We start from the raw sequence: 21,435 nt of genomic DNA, 5'->3' as shown, positions 1-21,435 counted from the left end.
TTAAAAAAACAAACAAAAAAAACCCCACAAAACCAAAAATCAACAAACAAACAAAAAAAACACCACAAAATCAATACACTCTAAGAATATTATTGCTGGATTATGTTGATACATTATGCTCAACTGACACCAAATATCCAGTAAGAGTTCTGGATAAGTTCTGGATATCCTAATAAGCCATTATCAACTGAATATCTTTTGATAAATAGACATTTTGAAAAGAAGAAACATAGTCATGAGTGCTTGATCTATGTTATTTTTAAAAGTAAAACTGACTAAGGCAATTCAGCTTAAGAAGAACATCGACCTCAAAACCTGTTTGTTTATCCTGAAGTATGTTTCTACTGGAAAAAGAGAAAAGCCTTACTTTTTTTGTCTTTAATACCCCAAACTTCTTTATTTAAACTCAAGTTCACAAAGTATTATCTGTAAGTTTCTGAACTGCATACTTGGAAACGTGTAGTTCTCTGGGTAGCTCACAGACAGAGGGAAACACCCCTTCCTGACCATAAAAGGTCCGAGTGCATGTTCTCAAGCGGAAAATGTGTGGGATCTTATTTACAAATGTATAAATACATGCCATTCCTTTGCGCTCACAGGCACAGTTGAAAGTGAGCCAGAAAAAGAAGTACTAGCAAATTGATCTGAGATTTCTATTACATATCACCTAGCATGGTATCACTTCAGTCTATATTTTCATAAAAGTCTAATTATTTTACCAAATAAAGCCACACAATATTCTCCAAATAAAGAAAAATAGAAATCATATGTATAAGCATTTTTCAATTTGTGGACCGAGCATCCCTTTCTCTTCTTTCCTCCCCCAACACCTTTAGCCCCTCCTAAGGCAGACAGGAGACCGGGGAAGAAGACCCAGATGATCAGTACTGGATCCAGCAGCAAGCAAGAAACATATCTCACAGCAAGCACCTTTTCCCTCTGAAAGGGTTTCCTACAGACAAAAAACATCAGTAAGCACCATGCCACTGACACCATCCTCAGGGACATCCATCCCTACTGTTCACTCTGCCCACAAAGAATCAGGCTTGGATCACTGCAGGCTTCACTTAACAGGGTCATCCAATACTACTGAAGAGAAAGAAAAAATTTCAGCAGAGCATGCATTAGGCTGCTCATGACTGCAGAGTTCATTCCTCCCTTCAGAATCTATTAAAAAAACAAAACAAAACAAAACAACAACAACAAAAAAAAACACGCCAAAATGAAACAACTAATTCAATTGCTAAGCTCTTTTTAAAGACATAAAGCAATCTTGAAAATTATTTTTTTGTTTGAGATGACTTACAAAAAATGCTTCCCAAATAACTTCCCAGGTAAATTTAAAGCTGAGCTTTCAATTCTACAATTTAAATACAACAGTGCCATGCCATCAACATCAACTCTAGAACTGCAGAATTTAAAAACACTACCAGAAAAAAAGTACGTGCTACCACCTAGCACTTGTCTTGTCACCTCTACTGGATGAGGTTAATGAGGATTATCGACTAAGTAGGTGTTATTTGTTGTGTGTATAATAACCAGAACTTCAGAGCACAGCAGTCATCAGGGGTATACAAGTTCCCTCTTTAATATACTTTTATAACATTTTTTTTTTATATTGCTTTCAATCAAAAAACACATTCCTAAATGCCAAGTGTTGACTCAAGAGAAACTAGAAAGATACAGTCAGGTGAAGCATCTGGTACTCTGAAGGATACGTTTTTCTTCATTTAAAAATAACCACAAAACCCTAGAAAATATTGTTTAAAGGAGAGGGGACGGGAAGTCAATCACTATCATACACAAGGTAGACAAAGATAAGGGGCTACCTGTGAAACTCACTGGTAAACTTTCTTACAAATAAAATTCAAGTCAAAAGGAGGGTAAGGAAAAGGATGGGAGACTAGCAACTCCTTTGCAAGATCTAAATATTGTTGGCTATGCTGAAGAACCTGCTTACTTCTAGGGGAGGTTCCCCTTCAACTGAGGAGCTGAAATAATCAGCAAGGTCAATTTACTGTCATTATGATGCTCAGACAAACATCTCTAGATCTAATGCAGAACAAACTTTCCTACATGTACGTGTACATGTCCTTCCCTCACATGAATGGCAAACAGATCCCAGTTTTCGCAGCCTCCATGCTGCCCTCAGAAAGCTGCCATTTGCCGATGACAGTACTGAAAAGGGCTCTTCATGTAAACTCAGTAACTAGACCTGCTGCTTTTGCAGGCTAGTAAGGTAGAGAAAGTCTCCGCTCCTCTTAGGTACAGGTCTAATGGAGGAGCAGATTCTAGTCCTGAAGGTTTACAAGCCGAAAAAAAGTCTATGGGAAGAAAAACCAAGGCCAAAACAAACAGAACACCACTTGACACCACAACTTAATGCTCAGGAAAGAACACTTAGAAAGTTTACTTCCCATTTTTACAGTCACCACCTGAATGACAACATCTTTTACTCATATTAACATTGATATACTTGAAGTGGAACATGAAAACAGCTTGCTCCTGTGAAATTCATGGCTTCATCTCACTGCGGTTCCCTTCACTCCCAGATCTGAACATGACAAAAAGCAATTTTTCAGTGTCTTTCCCATATGCAGAGCTACTGTCTGTCCCACTGGGACAGAATTATACTGCTAAGAAGAAAACCTCAATATTAGGGACCTGCAGCAAAAGCACAGAGAACCAGAGAAAAAGCTATCACTGTTTAAATCCATGGTGTACTCCTATCTCAAATACTTCTTGCCAATACCCTTTGATACTTGGATTATCAGAAGATACATACTTTATATGCATTTTTATTCAAATCTCCTATACCCACGCACATACATATATGCATATTTACTATAGACATACACATGACACTTACACAGGAGGACAGATCAAAGTCTGAAGCAGCTCTCAGGTGAGGCTCCACTATAGCAGGTCAAATCTAAAAACCACAGGCAAAACCAAAGAACTATATTATAGTGAATAAAATGATTCAATAGTCCATGTGAAGCAACCAAAAGAAGATATTTATCTGTTATGTGGTTAAACTTTCTCACCACTAGAAACTGTAGATAGCAAAACTTTACAAGATTTCAAAAAGCTATTGGGCCACCTAACTCCAAAATTCTGCCTGCACCTTTGAAAAAATTCTGACTACTAAAATGCTAGAAGGCAGGAAAATAGATCAGGGAATCATCATTACGTTCCTTAATGGGTACTGTCAGACACAGCACATTGAGCTAACCAGACCTTTCATTTGACCTGGAATGGCGGCTATTACCTTCCAGATATTTCTCAGGGAGTTGCCTTGGCACACAGGCTACATCACTAGTGCTTTCTTTTAATCTACAGTATTGTAGATCACAGCATTATACTTAACCTTATCTCTTCCTTTTGGCCTCATTACCATTGAAGGTATTCAAAATGCACATATCATTCCATATCTTTAATTACCTCTCCTTGCCTACCCTTAATAAAATTGTTTCATCTCAAATACAAAGCACTTCTTTTTGAGTACAATCAAGAATAATTTTCTTGAATTCTTCTCAGTCTAATATTTAATAAGCTAATTAACCCTAAGTTTTACATCTTTAAAAATTTCCAGATTTAGAAGGCAATTTGGTAATTCTTAACTGAAATTTTCTTGGTAAACAAGAGTCATGTCTGAGTAAGTTTTGTAATAGTTCTGCCTTTAAAACTGTCCTGTTTCCCTTCTCTTAAGGAGTTCTGCCTTTAAAACTGTCCTGTTTCCCTTCTCTTAAGGATTTCAGCTGTGCTTTCAAACCCTACTGCCACAACTACTACAGTTTCTCTTCCTACAGTATCCACAAGTTAAAATGAAACATAATAAACCAATATTTAGTCACATCTTTCATGTAAGGATCCCAAGCAATACTAAAATATATCCAAAGTTGTGTAAGACTGGGCAACAGAAAGGCAATTCTTACAGATCCAAATGGAGGATAATCAACTCAAAATGTAGTTAATTAGTGGCTGCTCTAAACTGAAGGCATTATTGTAGAGCAAGAAAATTAAGCGTTTAGAAAGGAATTTATGGGCACCAAGAGCAATTCTCCGATTTGAATTTGGTCAAAGCAGCGTGTGTTATTTCTGCAGCAAGTGAGAGGTGATCTCAGTCACTATCTCAACCCTAAAGCATTAGGAAAAAACAGAACAAAACAAACAGCAGAAACCCCACAAACAATTACAGGAGCACCATCATGTCACATTAAGTACCAACACAGATGGAAGACTACCACACTGTCTCCAAAACCCCTTCATCTAGCATTTTATATTTCTTTGGAAGCCTACTCAAGTAGTGGCTAAACCTAGTTTCAAGTAAATTACAAGCACAGAACAGCAGAAATAGCTAGACCTTGTGCTTTCAACTGCTCTTGCTTTATTATTACCTGAATAATGCCATGATATTAAGAAATATAACTGAAGTGTTACACTGATAGACTGTAGTTAAGTGAAGTCCCTGGCAAAATTTTTGCATCAAGGAAGCAATAAAAAGGTCTTCTGCCTTCATGATCCTGAAAGATTTCTGCAGGTACTTAAGAAAGTTGTTAGCACTGTCTAAAGCCTAATATAGAGCTACAGCTTGAAGAGTTATAAAACAACTGGTGGAGGTGATATTATCATTAGATAACCCTCTGCAGTTAGATTAAGATGTTAAAATTGTAGAGTGAGGTCTTTAAGTAATTCACATGTTTATGAGAAAGCTATGGAAAGAAAACAGAATCATACCAAGCCTGAGAAATTAACAACATAGAAGTACGTTTTCACTCTAAGAAAGACGATGAGGTACCCGAAGCTATTTAGAGAGCTATTTTTCTGGACACAGTCTCTATGAAAGTAATATCGCTTATTTGAACCAGTACTTGCAGAGGTTTGAAGAAGTAAGGAAAAAAAGGTATCCGTAACCAATGAACCAGGTACTCTTTTTATAAAAGAAAGAAAATTCAGGAAAGCTGAATTACATACAGACTTCAGTTCTGGAAGGGACAGAAATTCCAGAGCAGCAAGAATTTGAAGATAAGGGCACTCATCTTAAAAGCAAAACACAAACATAATTGTCAGAGAATGAAAGCAGATTCTTCGAGTTGGATCTCATTTACTTAAAGACATTCTTAAATTTTATATAATATTATTACTTTTGCCTTGTTTCTGTCACTTCTATTACAAGACAGTATTTATCGAACTGCAGAAGACAGTGTCTTAGTAGCATCTCTTCCTACACTGCAGGGAAAGCACCTATTTACATTACCTAGGTGAAAACCATCAATATTTTTCATGGAAAAGATTTGGAGAAAAATTATTTTCCAAACGTGGCTAACATTTGAGTGAATGCTTTTTTCTTTTTTGTCCTAGTTTTGATCTGAGCATTTCCTATGGAGTTTCTCTACTGTTTGCTACAAAAGGTAGCAGTAACATAAACAGCCTGGTCCTTTGAGCAAACAATCCCATTATGTTTACCGGGCATTCTTTGTAATCAAGTGATCTTGAAGAGAAGGACTGACTGATTGGTTTTGACTGGAGTTTTTTTCTTTTGGCTCAGTTTTCAGGAGCTGAATCACAGACCACACCAGCTACACACAAGATCCTTCCCTCTAGCCCTTCTTTAACTGTGACAGAAAGCAGATGCTAGCTGAGTACTGAAAGCCTCATCTTGACCATCATAACTTTTACTTCTGCAAAAGACGATGCCAGGGGCTCCAGGGCTGTTCACAGACAGAGAAATTACCAAAGCTCCTCCCCCTCCATCCATATGTAAAGCCACATTTAACCATTTCTGACTGAAATTTTTTTGGCAGGTACAAGCTGCTGACCTTTCTACTCAAAACCAACACTGCAACCACTGTCTGGATCACACCCTTTTCCCTCAGGGCTCAGTTTATTTAAAAAAAAAAAAAAAAGAACAACAAAAAAAAAACACACACAAAAAAAAAACAAAAACGCAGAATTCATTAAGGCTAAAGCCGTTTTTTTTCTAACAGCCTCAAAATGGTTCCTCTTGCATTACTTTTACTTGATTTTCCTTCTCCCATTATCATACCACAGGAATGCACTTGTTTTCCACTACTCCCTCTTTAACCAAACCACCTACTGACTTTTATAGTCATTTGGTACATCACAACCGGGAGACAGCTTTCAATCACAAATGAAACGAGGCTCAAATTGGCCCTTCTTCTGAGAGATCATAATTGATAAAGAAAAAAAAAAACACACACCAACAAAAAAGCTTTATATTGCATTGTGTCTATCAGGATACCAATGCAAGGACATTCAATGCTCACTTTGATGAAACAACTACTCTTAAAATTTTCAGTAATTAGTTTGGCTTACCTTCTCATGAGCTTCTCTGTGCCCTTCAAATAGCCATTATTTATTTCCATGAAGACTGCCTCCCCATGGTTTATAAACCATAGGCACTCCTGGCTGTAAACACAGGTCTTGAAAGAGCACCTAACATTATGTTCCTCCTATTTGTGTTTGGGTGTTTTTAAGTACACACAGAAAAAAAATTTACTGCTCACAAGTACGATGTATAACACAAGCTCTAAGCAAAGCTCCTCAACCCACATAAATAACTAAAAGTTCTAAAAGTTAAGGGAAAGAAAGAAAGAAAGAGGTCTTGGTGGAAATCTTGTTTCTTCTCAGAAGTATGTCAAGCATTATGAAATCATTCTTTCCGAAAGTGCCAGGAACAAAAAAAAACCCACAACTAAATATGGTTGCACTGAATCTATCTTGGCACCAAGGTACCATTGCAGTTTGTTACGTTCTCTCCTCTTTCTTTAAGGATCAAGTTCCTAATGGCAACATAAGCATGTGCCAGAAAAGAAAATGTATTGAGAATTTTCAGAGACACATATGATTTTTCCACTGCCATTAATTTTCATTTTTAAAATGCTTTTATCTTGATTTTTAAAAGTATTATCATTTGCTGTCATTTAAAATAATGATAATTACTTTAAATGTTTCTTTAAAACCACACTTACTAGCCACACAAAAGACAAGTAACACAAGAGGCCTTGTCCAACATTTTGATTTTGGTTCACAAGGAGAAAACAGAGAAAAACCGAGCTTGCTTACATGGAGAATACAATACTGATAAAAAGCTCAAGAATCGACTACTTTTATCTGTACTTCATCAGACATATAAATACTTACATGACATTGAGGAATATTTCAGCATGAAACACTATCACAGCTGAAAGCATAGGTTTCTCTCTTCGCCCCCTGGATATGAACTCTGCTTAACGTGAAGCAAGAGAGAAAATGGCACAGCATTCACAGCTTTCTCAGAAAAAGTAAACTTTCACTCACATTGATCATTATGGGCAAATAACGTAAAAACAAAGCCAATGACTTACCAATATTGCTTTGTAGTAAGTCACCATCAGGACATAGTCAACTGAGGCATTAGAAGCTTGCCTACTAGAAGGTTAGCTGAACGACAATAAAGACCTACTCGTTTGAATAACCACCAATACACGCATCCTGTATTTTGAGGAATAGCACCTCAAAAAGAGATCTCAGTCAACCATGCTGTAGAAGGACAAACCAAGCCAGTATATTGCAGTGTTTACAAAAACTAGATTGCAGCCTTTGCTGTTTATAGCTTCACGTTCTGATTGTTATAGTGAAAAATCTTCCAAACCCTCCTTTTCAATACCTTTACATGATGAAAAAAATCAGGTGATATCTATCTAGCAGACTTATAAAATAAGATACTTGTGCATAACAGTATGAAAAAAAAAAAATGAACCACATTTGGTAATCATCAAAGAAGAGTTACGGTTCTTTTATTCAGCCTTCTACTACAGAAAGAAAAAAAGATACACGGAGAGACAGTATCTATGCAGTGTGGTTCACTTAACTTTATTTTTATTTCCTCCTATAGATAGCTTTCAACACTGATTTCCTTTTCACATTTCTGTCTTCGCCTCTCAATATATACCACTTCTCTGTGTTACAATACATCCAATGTTGTTTAACTACTCTGCAAACTGTGGAAAAGACTATTTCTCCCTTAGTAGAAAGGCAGAAGAATTTTCTTGGGTTCTTATCAAATTATTTTTGAATTCTTATCAACAGCACAGATTTCCATATCTGTCTATCGATATTGTATCATAAATGGGGTGGAAGTCCTGTTGTTCTACACACAGTTTGGATTCCTTAGCTTAGAAAAAGCACTGAATGAAAGAGAACTATAAAAGAATATAATGCTCAAAATATGAAAGTAACATTAGCTTTTACTTTTCAAATACTACTTTCCATAAATAAGCTTTATTACACTTCAGTCATTATTAATTTCTTTCTCTTTTGTCAGATAAGAAAGCAATTCACATGCAGTAAATGGTTTTTATAGCTAGACAGGCACAATCACTATAGCAAACATAAGTACAATTGCTGAACTTAACTGTACATTTTACGGACATAATCAAAAGTCTGAGAAAGAAGTCATCCTGCTAGATGCTTCCTTTTTCCAAGCTTTCAATTACTGACAACGGCTTGATCTTGCAAACGTGCATCATGTAATTGTCTCTTAGTAACTACATCCAATCACTTCTCAACTTTGGTGGAATTCCTCATACACATAGAAAAGTTCTTGGGTATCTTAGGGAACAACTCCTCAATATACCTTTGCATCTTTTACACCTATCCAAAATACTGTCAGTGGGGAACTTTAGGGATTGGATCTAGTCAGCTAGTAACACACTATTTATAAGGAAGTATTCACACTTAAGGGAACAGTAAATACAATAAACCATCAGGACACAGACTAGCACGCATTACAGTAAGCAGCAAGTTTAGAACTGTCTTTATATTAAGGATTTGACTAAAGCAAGGGCAGGAGTTAACTAAACATGATATACTACTACAAATATTAAGTACTTTACTTTTAGGTTAGACTTCAAGCTTCAAAGCAATGACTATCCTGCAAAATGAAGATGGAAAGGAAATGTATCTGAAAAAACAGCTACTTGTGACTAAAAACTAACATTGTTCCATTGTAGCTGTTCCTAAAGTCTTAAGCCAGCCAAGGGAATGCAGTAGAGACAAATATATATAAATATATGAGTGCTGCAATTTATTTATAAAACTATTCACTTAAAAAAATCAAAAACATATTCCAGAGTTGTCTTCTAAGGTCTTGAAGACAGGGTGAGGTGACAGGGCTCAGAAATCAATAGCTACTCTATTCTACATTCAGTAGCAACATCTGGGTGCACATGCACATTCCAAAACCAGATGAACGTGAACCAGCTGCAGCCATACAGATGAGACATTATCCCTCTGTGGAGCGCATCAGCCACATCCAAGCTGCATGCGGGGCTATGATCCACATGTTCAACAGCCCTCATTGCCTGGAATTAAATGAATGTAAGAACAGCTGACATGCGGAAGAGCAGAGAAGACTCCTTTCTTCCCAAATCCAAGAAAATGAAAGTGAAATGTAAATATTATTTGCCCTGTTACCTAGCATTATTTTATCTTCATATATACATACAAGATTACTATTTAAACTATACACTGTTTCATCTATTGAAGTTTGGAGACCTGTTTAACATACTGCTAACCCACTTTTAATACAGTTTAAATAGTTTTATCTCCAATACTCAGCACTACTTGCCCAAGCCAACTCAAAACAAGAGATTTTTGCTTTTTAAAAAACTAGAGAACATATTCTCATCTGAAATGCAAATACTGAACATAAAGATTGCCAAGTACTTCCTGAAGGTGAAATAATCTGAACAAGTCAATCTAGCCCAAGAATAAACCTCAATAAACAGAATCAGAACAAACATACATTAAGCATCCACATACATAAAAATGTCAGAATAAACCACATACAAGTGCATGTAACTATAAAACAGAGTAATTAAAGACCATCTATTAAGCAACTGCTGCTAGAAATAAATGTTGTGCTGTTAAAATTGTCCATAAGAAAACTAAGCCTCCATTCTATGGTGAAATACTTTAAACTGTTTCAGATGAATCAGAACCATTAACAAGATTTGGATTTTTTTCAATAACGAGCAAGAGAAATCAGCTCTATACAAGGGCATTGATCCAGCCCTGGAACAGTATTCTTAACAATAACATTGTGGATTCTCAAACTTAATCTCAAAGAGAAGCTACAGATCCTGTCTACAGGCACAGCATCAGTTTCATTCCATAATCCAAAGAACTAACCAGGTCCAAATTTTGGTAATTACATTAAAAGCAACAACAATACAGAAAAATATCACAATTGGTTCATTAGGTATTATCACTACCACAATACCTTCACATGCATCTTGACTAATGAGGCCAATCAGAGTTCTGCAAGATTCTCACTGATAGGGCAAGCAGATGCTTTAGAAACATGTTTGTATTTCTACTTGACAACTATACGAAACCATCTTTTTCCTCACAAGCAGTAAGATAATTTTCCAAATCAGGTAGATATTTAAGTAACAGAGCTCTCTTTACTGGTACACTCACTATACTGAGGTGTGGCACTCTTGAGGTGTTAGCTCAGATTGATGATGATCTCGACGGTCTCTCAAGATGCAAGTTAATGAGCTCAAAAACTTTCTGCAAGCCTTGTTTGGACTTAGCCTAGGACACCCACTTCCCCACGCACATACTACTTCTTGCAGGTACTCAGAACAGATATAAAATAAAGATCCCCAACCAAGAAACCAAAAAGATGGCTGATCTCAACATCTTATGGACAATCTTTATAAAGGATCTTATGAGAATAGGTAAAGATTGCTGAAAGACTCTATTGGCAAAGACCCTTAGCAGTAATGGTACTGTTCATCACAAAATTCCATCTCCACTTCAGAAGAAATAATTAAAAGGCTGAATTAGCACTAGAGGTAAGTACTCTGTGAATTTTTATACCAGCGGTATAAATACAGTGAGTGCTTAGCAGAAATTTTTAGAGTATTTCAAGTTTCAGACTCTAGTCTGACTATAGATATGCAGTGCTCCTGGGGGCTGGGTATTTTTGAATGCCATAAATAAAAGAAAGCTGAAACCAGGACAGGGCCAGCAAGAATCCTTAGCGGTATTTTAAAACGTAGCATTAGGTAAGATCACATACAACAGTTCCATCTCCTTGCCTAGAAATCATGTCTGCTTTGGAGCTGCTACTTGTTAGTTCTCAATTATGAGGCTTTACTTCACTTTCAGATCCACTACAGTTACTCAAACAACAGAAATGTTTGCAGGTATGGGTCTCCCTGTGTAACAACAGACACACTTACTACTAAGACACTGAAACCTTGAGGTATTAAGATAGTCCATGCTCCCCAAACTATGTTTTCAAAACAGGAATTGCCAATAACATGGATACAAACCTGCCACAATCAACACTGTACAATGCAACATTCATTCGAGTCACTTTCTGAAGGACTTCAAATACTGTATAATCACACATATACACTTCCGAAGTAACAACTATTATTTTCACAGGCACAGTGTCAAGCATCTAATTGACGAGTTAACAGCTCATTATTTAGTGCTGTATATACAAATAGGTAGCTTCACCCATGTGTAGTTAATTACAGCTAAGTCCAAACTTGTGCTGAGTTATTTTCATTGTGAAATGATCTGGAAATTTTAGTGCATCAAGTTATGAAAGGTAGTTGAAGTTGCATTGGCAATAGCAGAGCTGAGCAACCACATCTCATGAGAAGGAAAGCACACCACAGTAGCTAACACCAATGACCCTTCACCAAACTTGAGAAATTTGCCCATACATAAGCTTATGCTTACATTGAAGCATATAAATAACCCTGCAGAACGTATTTTAACATGCAAAAGTATTAATTATCCTCTTTTCCACTCCACTTTTTCAGTACTCTGACAAATGATGAAATGAGTCACAAGGGTCTCGTGAGTTGACACACTGTAGATATAATGTTCAGTGGTTCAATTTCGTCCAACAGAAGTTTCTGTGACTAGTGCAGTTTAACTTGGATCACAGTCACTGCTGTTCTCTGCAAACCTATTTATATGCATGGAGCAGAGAGCCAAAACGGTTGCTTTGTAATTAGTTCAGGCATGTTTGAATCCAGAAGGGAAACTTTCAGTTTATTTTCCCCAGGAATGCTACAAAGTTCCACTACGGCTTCACAGTGTAACCATGTGGCTCAAGAAAGACCCCTCATTCACCTAGAAAAAGATCAAATTATACTACTGAATTGTTCTCCTGTTTCTCAGCTTTACTCTGAATGGACCAAAATGTTTGAAAACACCACTTCTGAGAATTTGTCAAAGGCATTCTGGCAGGAAAAAAAAAGTCTTGTTGAGGGCAAAATTCAGTCAAGATGACTGTAAAACCTAATCCACACCTTCGAATTTGGACTGAACATCCATCACTTAAACATCTTGTAAATGACCCAATTTGTTTACACGGCCCTGTAGCTTTTTATGACTTTTCCATAAAGAAGTTATTACATCCATTCCTTTTATTTTGTTTTAGAGCATTTGAATGAGCCCCAGAACCACAAGCAAGTGAAACAGACTCTGTGCAGATGGAAGTGGCCTCATATAACTCACCACTACCGGTGAAATAGTCAGAACAACACTTTCAGTTTGGAAATGCCATACCTTCGCAAACAGCAAAAGAATTTCCTGTGCCATATGCCTTTTTTAATGTTTAGCTATTGCATAAAATGAGTGCTGGTTTCCTGTCAATCAGAGGAGAACCTGGAACTCCTAGGACTCATGCCTCTGATTGTTTTGAACAAGTGGGAAGGCAGTCAGATGGCTCCCTGGTGAAGTACACCAAGGAAAAAAAAAAAAAAAAGAATAATTTAAACATTAAAAACTCCCAATTTTTCAGATACTCTAGTTCCTATCATGCAACGGCCCATCCAACAAAGTTCCCCAAATAACAGTTTAATAAATGACTGGACAACTGAATGTCTGGAAAAGACTATAGCTAAAGATAATTAAAATAAGCAATATTATCCATTATTTCATAAACCTTTTCCAGCAAAGTAATTTTCCCACTTCATACGTGTTAAAACAAGTGATGCTTTAAAAGTGGCACAGAGAGATTAACAGCTATGGATTGACATGGAAGGTGTGGTAAAAGCGTCCACAAGATCATTTTTCCAGTGTAACCTACTCTTCAAATATAAGACTCCCTCGTATTTTACACCTGGACTTTTCCTTCACAGAAAATTACAACTCTGCCAATACGTGCCAAACTGAGTAATGGTTTAAAGACATAGACTATCAAACCTACAAAAAGGGCACCACTCCTCTATGTTTTACTGCCTGAACCTAGTTTGAAACCCATTTATCAGATTACAGGACCAATTCTCTAATTCACTGCAGTATCTAATCTCCTGCCTCCCCATCTTACATAATTTATGGTGAATTTGTAACAAAAATATTACAGCAAAAGCAATACAAAAAGGAATTAAATGTACAGGAAACACAAGCAGCAGCATTTCCTTTTTCTGAGACTGACATAATATTTCAAGAAAAGCCATGTAAGGGCAATAAGGGAGTTGAAATGTGGCACTCAGAATCATCACCAGCTATGCCAGACATTTGTCGAAAGCTTGGAGGACCTCCCTCGCTTTCCTTCAGGAGAACTGTAGTATCATAGGGAACGTAAAAAGATAGCTACTCAACTACCACCGTTTGTCTAGAAAATATAGTAAAAAAATTTAAACCAAAGATTTCTAATTCCAGCCACAGTGCCAGCAAGGTGCGTGACCAGGTGAAAGTGTTGGCCTCCCTGCCGCCGCCTGGTCCTTCACCTGGCTTTATTCTGAACCAGCGCATAGCTTGCACTTCCTGTGAAGAAATCAGTACAATAATGCTCAGAGCCATGCCTTCATACTATTTGAATACAGCTAACAATCTGTTTTAACAAACTCAAGAAGAAATCTCAGGTTTTTGGGCTTTGAGAGAGTAGAAGAATAGAGATGCTCTTCGCCCTAGAAGAATCTCCTTAAAACATCTGTGTTTATAATAATACCTTGAATGAATTTACCATAAAGCACAAGATTAATGAATAATTTATGAAGATTAATTCACAAACTCTTCCATCCTCACTACTATAAAAGGATGCCACTACATGGTAAATAACCTTTGAACATTTTCCTATTTCATGTGCAAATGCTGTTTCTGCCTGTATCGTGTTGGACTGCAGTACATGGGAGGTTAATTCCTGTTCTCTTTCCCCAGCCCCAAGCACCCGCATATGAAAATGGCAGTAAGGGGAGAAAAAAAAAAAAAAGCAGCTACTAGCACTGTGAACATCTTCAGTGCAGAGTTAACCTGTACAGTCTCAAATTAGCCCAGCTTGAATGAGAACAGCCACTCAGGGAAATAATAATCCAAAAAGATGAACTAAACAGCTGATGAGTTCTTTTCACTTGAGCTGCAGCCAGCTCACCTGATGGTCTAGTTGGCGAAGGTAAAAGCACACTGACACATTCGAGAGGTGGCACACACTCGCAGGACCTCAGAGGAATCCACAGCAACAAGAAGCCTACCAGCCTACTAGCCCAGTGCAAATGTACGGTCATGCCTATGCAAGGTGAATGTCAAAGTCCAAAACCATGGACACAACAAAGATGGAATATTTGGAATACAACTAATTGAACTCAGAAGAAAGACAGGCCTTGCTAACTCTAACGCAAAGGCCTGCGGGAGATCAAGGAATTAGTTGGGCTCTCTCCCTTTGTTTACACTAATTTTGTAACAGTTCTTATATTCTCCTTGTATAAGACTTCCTCCATCAGTGTCTAGAGTCCTGCCTTGCCTCACCCAGCTGACCAACTTCTATAGAAACCGATTAGGTTATGAAAACATGTAAAGATGTTATTGTACACATGCTTTGTAAGATGGGATATCTTCACATAAAAGAAAACTACTTAGCATGCTGTGGGATCATGAAATTAAGTACAAATAACCCAATGTAACACTGGGTATATGTTTATAAAATCTCAGTAGAAGGATGCCGAGAAGATCAGAAGACAGATGAACCCTGTGGCTAGGATATCTACAGATGGAGGCATAAATAAATTTTCCTGGTGTTGCCACCTTAAAATAACATCCTGCAATTTCAGAAAGCCTCTAGAGAATACAAATTTATATTTGAACTTCAGAGTATATTTGAACATCATGAATTTTCACACACCTACTCGAATAAAAGCACTTCACATTCAAACACAAGCTGCAAAAGCTTTCCCCAAAAGAGAATGGCAGGGTTGTGTAAGTTTTAATGTACAACTAATTCCTCAGAAACTCTTAAACTATGAAGCACACAAAGATACCCAAGTGCTACTAAAATAACTGCATTTCTACATGTTAGCTCTACTAATTTTCTGTTGTGTAACTTTTTCTAAGTCCCACAGGTTTCCGCTAAAAGACTACTTACGTACAGGCCAATTCCTAAGACGCTTACACATCAGGAAGTGTATTTTCCATGACATGCACTTTGTGACTAAAAAGCAAAGGCATATCTCTCTGGTAAAGCCAAGAGCTATCTATACAGCAATTGAAGAGGCTCATTTCCAGCTAAGGGAAGTAGGCTGGCACAGCATGTCCTCTTTCTAGTAATCAGGAGCTGCCAGACAGCAAAAAACAAAAGCAGCAACTACTCAACAGCAACAAAAACCCCCAAAACCACTCTGCTATAATGCACAACCACTGCTGTAGGATGCAAACCAGTACTTTGCTATTACACGTTGACTATGTAATAATTTGATTCAAAGGGTTTGGATAAAGTTATAAAAGATATATTTATGTGAAGACAAAGTTCAGTATAAGCCCTTTGGTAGTATAGTTGTCGGTGTCTCAAGGTACGCTGTGTTTCTTCGCCGTTATAAAACTCCGTATCTAACTGAAAAACAAACTAAAAACCCCCAAACAACATGACACAAAGCTTTCAAGTTTGATCTGCAAACCTCATAAGAACTAGTTACTGTAAAAATAAGATTTTAAGTGTTTCTCCCTAAAGTCCCATCAAGATACTTAACAAAGATACAGGAAGGCTGAAATGCCTACATAATTGGGACAAGTAGCAAATGGTCTGTGCTTTTAAAACTGTTACCTAACAGAAGAAACTGAGAAGCAGCAAGACTAAGGAGAAGTCCCAAGCAGCAGTCTGCTGCGCAGCAGACAGTACGCCAAAAGTCAACTACAAAGGAAAAAAAACAGTTTTTAAAACTTTCTTCCACTGCAATTTATTCCGGTGTTGAAGAACTTCTCTAATTCGCCATAATCCTTTGCTTTAAGTCAAAAGAGGATGTGGTGCAATTCTTCGCTCTCCAGGAAAAGGGCTTTAAAACATTTCAAAACAAGTCCTGGACTAAACAGAAATAGATTAAACTCGAGAAAAACTGCATCACTATCAAGTTTCCCTTTAGATGACACGTGCTCATATTTTATACTTCCTTATTTTTCAAAATGAGGAAAATTTCTGCTACCCAGCAGTAGTCACCAGACTGTACTGGCACTCATCAATTCAACAAGAGTCAGCAGAAGTGGCGCTAATTCTCACTGCTTTGAAGTATGTTGGTTTATAAGAGGTAATTTTGCAGTCAAATGACTGCACTCAAGCAAAAGCACTGACATTCCCATCTGTAAGGATTCGATGTACTGCATCACTTGGACATCAACACCTTCTTTCAGGTGTTCAGGCTGAGTTAAATGAGCCTAATCAGAAACTCTATGTTGTGATGCTGTACTCATCTCTGAATAAGCTGGAAGCTCCCCTTGGAGATACATGAACAAGGAAATCCTCTAGGTGGTTGTGAGGAGGCATGTGAGGTCACATACAGGCCGAGAGGATGAAAGAAGCTCCTTCTGGCGCTTCAGCTACTTGCTCAGTCCCAGCTGCATCCACCAACTTTTCCCAAGGATGGCCTGAGATACACGAGTCTCAAACTCCAGCTTGAGGGCTCCTGTTTGGTTTTTGGGTTTTTTTTATACGCGTCATAAATCTTGCCTGTTTCAGAAGATTTAAGAAATACATTATGAAGTGACCGATTAATAAAACTTATTATTAAGTGTTTCTATTCATGTGAGAGAAGAAAAAAAAAAGAAAGAAAAATAAATTAAGTTCTATCAAAAGATAGATCATCACTGGCACATTACTGGTGCTGCAAGATTGACAGAAATCAAATATTGCTTTGGTTTTATAAGATTTACTTCAGCAACTCTATTTATTGCTGTTCATTCACACTTGAAATTGGCTGCAGGAAAATCAATATTTCTAACTAACTGGTCCTGGTGAGTTGCTAACTGACCTCAGTTTCTTGGTCTTCTGAAGTCATTCCTTACTACATGTTAAATGTATATGCCACATAAACTATACGCTTCATGGCTTATGGCACCCAATAGTAGCTTTTACATTATTTTCTCTAAAGACATCCTTATATTTCTCATAGAAATCATAACAGCTGATAGCTTAGCAAAATTACTTCAAACATTTATCACGTCTTGTCCTAAGACAGACAAGAAAACAGAATTTAGATTCTTCCGCCACATCATGTTGTAATCAAACCTAGATTGAACTAACAATATTGCATAAGCAGGTGCACTCAGACCACCAGAGTTAAGTCATTAGAATTAAGTCATTCATGTTATTCAATTCATCAATAGCTCCCTCAGCCACTGTTGAAACTACAGGAACCGGATGAAGATACCACATAAAAATAACATCGAAAAGTAGATGGAAAAGTAGCAAGAACTATAACAGAAAGAAGAATTAAGTAAGCCAAGTAATCCAACTCAACATGCAAAAGATTGAGTTTTGTTCCTCAAGAGAAACTGAGACCAATTTTTCTTGACTCTTTACTTCAGTATGGAAAAATGGTAATAAATACATCAGACAGCCATAAGAGAACTGATAAAGCCACCTAAGTACGAAAAACCCTTCAAAGCATAATCGGTTTTATAACATGACAAAGAATTGTGGAAATGAAATTCATCCAGAAAATTGGGAGCCATCACTACATGCACCATTTACTGCTACTTCAGTTTCCAGAAAATGGTTGCACAAACTTCTTTGAACTTACAGAGGAATACTTACTCAGGTGAATTACAAATATAAACATTAAAGATAAATATGAATTTTTCAAGGAAATTACTTAAAACCCTTAACTGTCAAACACAGTTTATAAATAAAACTTGTTCTTAAAGAAAATCTGATTATAATGGAGGGCCAATACAAACAAGGAGGTAGTTTTAAGTGGTTTCAAATGGAGCTACACTGGCCCCACAACAATCATCATACTGAATTCCTAGGAGGTAGCAGCAAAATATTGTGTTCTAAGAATATCTATTTGCAATCACAAATAAATATTTACACTAGGAAATTGCCACCTAAACCAACACTCACTATGCAGCAGAAGCAAAAGAACTCGTTATGTCTACATTTAGTAAATGGAGTCAAATTGTAATTTTGAACTTAATAATCATTTAGCTCATAAATAAATACCAATTATGAAAAAAAAAATCCTTAAGCACATGCTTATGCTTTGTAACACAAGTAATCTCACTGATTTAATAACTGGTCATAGACATCTTCAGTATCACCTTAAAGTAACAGCTACAGCCACCCACGTGTGCAGCTGAGTAACACTGTACTCCATTCTACTGCAAAACTTCTTGGCCATTTAGCAGTTTTACAAGTAGAGGACAGAATTTTTATTTGTAGACTGTGGGAGTGAAAAAAAAAAATCTCCCTTTCTCCTGACCAAAGATTATTTGGCAGGCGAACAACAATATCTCATTCTCTTACTCCAGGGAGTTTTAACCTGCCTCTAGCTAAAAGCTATACAATCTTTAGATTGCAGCAGAGTGTAAAAATCACTCTAATTAAATCAAGTAAGAACTGGTTTGACCAGTGTTACTGATCCCCCAAATAATTAAAATCAGTTAAGAAAAGTCAGGGGTTGGTACTTAGCTGTACCTAAATTTGTGCTAAATTTTAAAATAACTTTTGCAATTGAACAACTAGAAAGCAAACTTCAAGTAAGCTACAAAGAGAACTTAGACTGTTGTAAGTATAAACCACCACAGAATACAATTTCAGGGCACTTTCTTAAAAAAAAAAAATCTCCTGGCTTTGCATTTGTTCTAAGACGTAGTGACTGTACCTTAGAGCATGCCAAATTACATTGCAAACCAGTTGAAGCCTGACCTAAGGCAGCTGCATTTCTGACATATGTGAACAGAATCTAGTTTGTGTTGTCATGTATACTTATACCTGTTTACATCAGTTTTGCTTCTATGCCATATGATCTACCTTTTACACTTTACTGTTGCACTCCCATTGTTGGACGCTGGTGGCCCTTCAGGGCCCAGCTGTGTTATCCTGTAACAAACCTCTCAGGGCAGACTGACAGCGCAGCAGGTTTCTTTCCAATCCTGACAAAGTCAAAGCAAAGCAATGGTAATTTTCTGTGTGTCGATACACTTCATACGCACACCAGGCAAATTTTGCAGAAGGCAGAATAACAACACTTTCAGACTTTAGTATATTAGTGCCAAGCCCATTTTGTCACAAACTGATGCCCTAAAGCCCCTAAACACCAGGTAAGCTGGGAAGGGGTAGAAAGTGAATGATTTCTTTTCTCACACACAGCAGATAATTTCCTGCACTGTGCACAAAGTCTGATTGGTTTCCTGTCAGAAGAGCCGGGTCCCCGAGTCTTTTGATCACTTTCCTCTGGCCCTTCACAGTTGCTCTGATTAGAGATTGATCCCCATGCTGCACTTTGATCAGCAGCTCCGGCAGTCCACAGGTGCCATATATCATCACACTAGCAGGCCACAGAAGTATTAATCTCCTCCTGCTAAATTCGCTACCGCACTGCATATTCCACCTATTTACAAAGCACTTGTGGACGTCTCTGAAACTTTGCTTTCTATCAAAAGATATGACGTAGAACACTTTTATCTGGGGAGTCCCAAGTTCAAAGTTGAGAGAACTGAATTAGCCTCAAATCTGCGTTTCTGCCTTATTTCATTACAATTCAGAGAGTTTTGAGAGCTCCCAGCTTGGCCTTTTGTATTGGTTTGTGCCCAGGGAGAAAGTTTGTTCTAGCTGACATGCAAAGTACTAAGTTTTTCACACCACCCCCCCCCCCCCCCCCCCCCCCCGTAAAGCACCAGGGTTTCCATGAAGGTATGCTAACAGCCTTTATTTTAGATGTTCCACACTGTGTGGTTTCATGCAGTATATAACATTCCAGTTTGTAAAACGTTCTTTAAAATGACTTCATAATAACAGATCAAGAGGAAAGGCGCTTAAAAATCTGAATAATGTAAATCATATGGAGTTCAGGGGCTAAGCAAATTACACACCCCGAAGCTGCCCTTGCTGTATGAAAGGAGTCTTTCTCCAGCTCTGCGCAGCCCCAGCCCAAGGGAACTTGCATTTGAGAGTTTTCTAAACATTTCAGGTACACTTGAAAGTTGAAAGTAATTCTCATTTCCTATGCAGGATTAGCTCGTTTCCAGCCTGTACAAAATACCTCCCATTCACGCACAAACACTCCCCCCCCCCATACACACACGCACACACACACCCCCCAAGAGCTAAACATTTAGGGGTACCGAGATGCACGGGTCGATACTTTTTTTTTTTTTTTTGGGGGGGGGGGGGGGACGGGGACGGACATTTTGCACCTCCGACCGCAAAGGAGGAAGCCTCCGAGCCGGCTCCGGGCTCCCTCCCGGCCGCCTAAACCGCTGCCCTTTTACCCACGGCGCTCCCCCGAACGCGGAGGGCAAACACGCAGCTGCCGAGCGCCGCTCACCCCGGCCCAGCCGCGGAGCTCCCCCGCCACCCACGGCCGCCACCGCGCCCCGGGCCGCGTTCCCTCTGCGGCGCCGGGCAGCCCCGCAGGGGAGAGCGCTCCGCTCCGCTCCGCGCCGGCCGGCGCCCGCCCCCGCCCTGCCCCTGCCCCGGGCAGCGCGGCTGCGGCGGCGGAGCGGCGGCTCCTTACCGTTCTGCTCCTTGGCGCCGGAGAAGGCGAACTTGCTGCTGAGGTCGGACTCGGCGGCGGCCCCCTGCCTCCGGCCGGCCAGGGCAGATGTCAGCAGGAGCAGCCCGAGGAGGAGCATTGGGCCGGCGGGGCGAGGGGCTCCGGCACAGCAGGCACTGGCGGCGCGGCACCGAGGCCCGGGCGTCTCTCAGCAGCGCCCGGCGCGGGCTGCGCCGCTGGGGAGAAGGCAGCACTGAGCCTGCTCTGGCAGCAGAGAATTGCAGGGTAGTTTCCACATAATCCCATCCAAAACTTTTTCCTAGAGCCTTTTTTCTGTGTCTGCAGGTTTTGTTTTCCTTTGGATTTTTTTTTCTTCCCTCTTAAAAAAAAAAAAAAAGAAAAAAAAAGAAAAAAAAGAAGGATCAAAGCAAATTCTGGACCCAGACCAGCTTCCCAAGGACTAAACAATCCGGGG

At 38.6% G+C, this 21,435-nt stretch overlaps 1 protein-coding gene across 1 annotated transcript in view; it reads right to left on the bottom strand.

Moving 5' to 3' along the window:
• PDGFC (platelet derived growth factor C) overlaps window positions 1-21,099 on the bottom strand; it is a 136,022-nt gene extending 114,923 nt beyond the window's left edge. Inside the window, exon 1 of the mRNA XM_086612208.1 lies at window positions 20,982-21,099. Coding sequence (XP_086468334.1) covers window positions 20,982-21,099 — 118 coding nt within the window. The remainder of the gene's footprint in view (window positions 1-20,981) is intronic.
• Window positions 21,100-21,435: the final 336 nt, after the last annotated feature.

The sequence above is a fragment of the Tauraco erythrolophus genome, chromosome 5, assembly GCF_009769465.1.
Source record: "Tauraco erythrolophus isolate bTauEry1 chromosome 5, bTauEry1.pri, whole genome shotgun sequence".
NCBI lineage: Eukaryota > Metazoa > Chordata > Aves > Musophagiformes > Musophagidae > Tauraco > Tauraco erythrolophus.
This window is presented reverse-complemented; position numbering and strand designations above follow the sequence as displayed.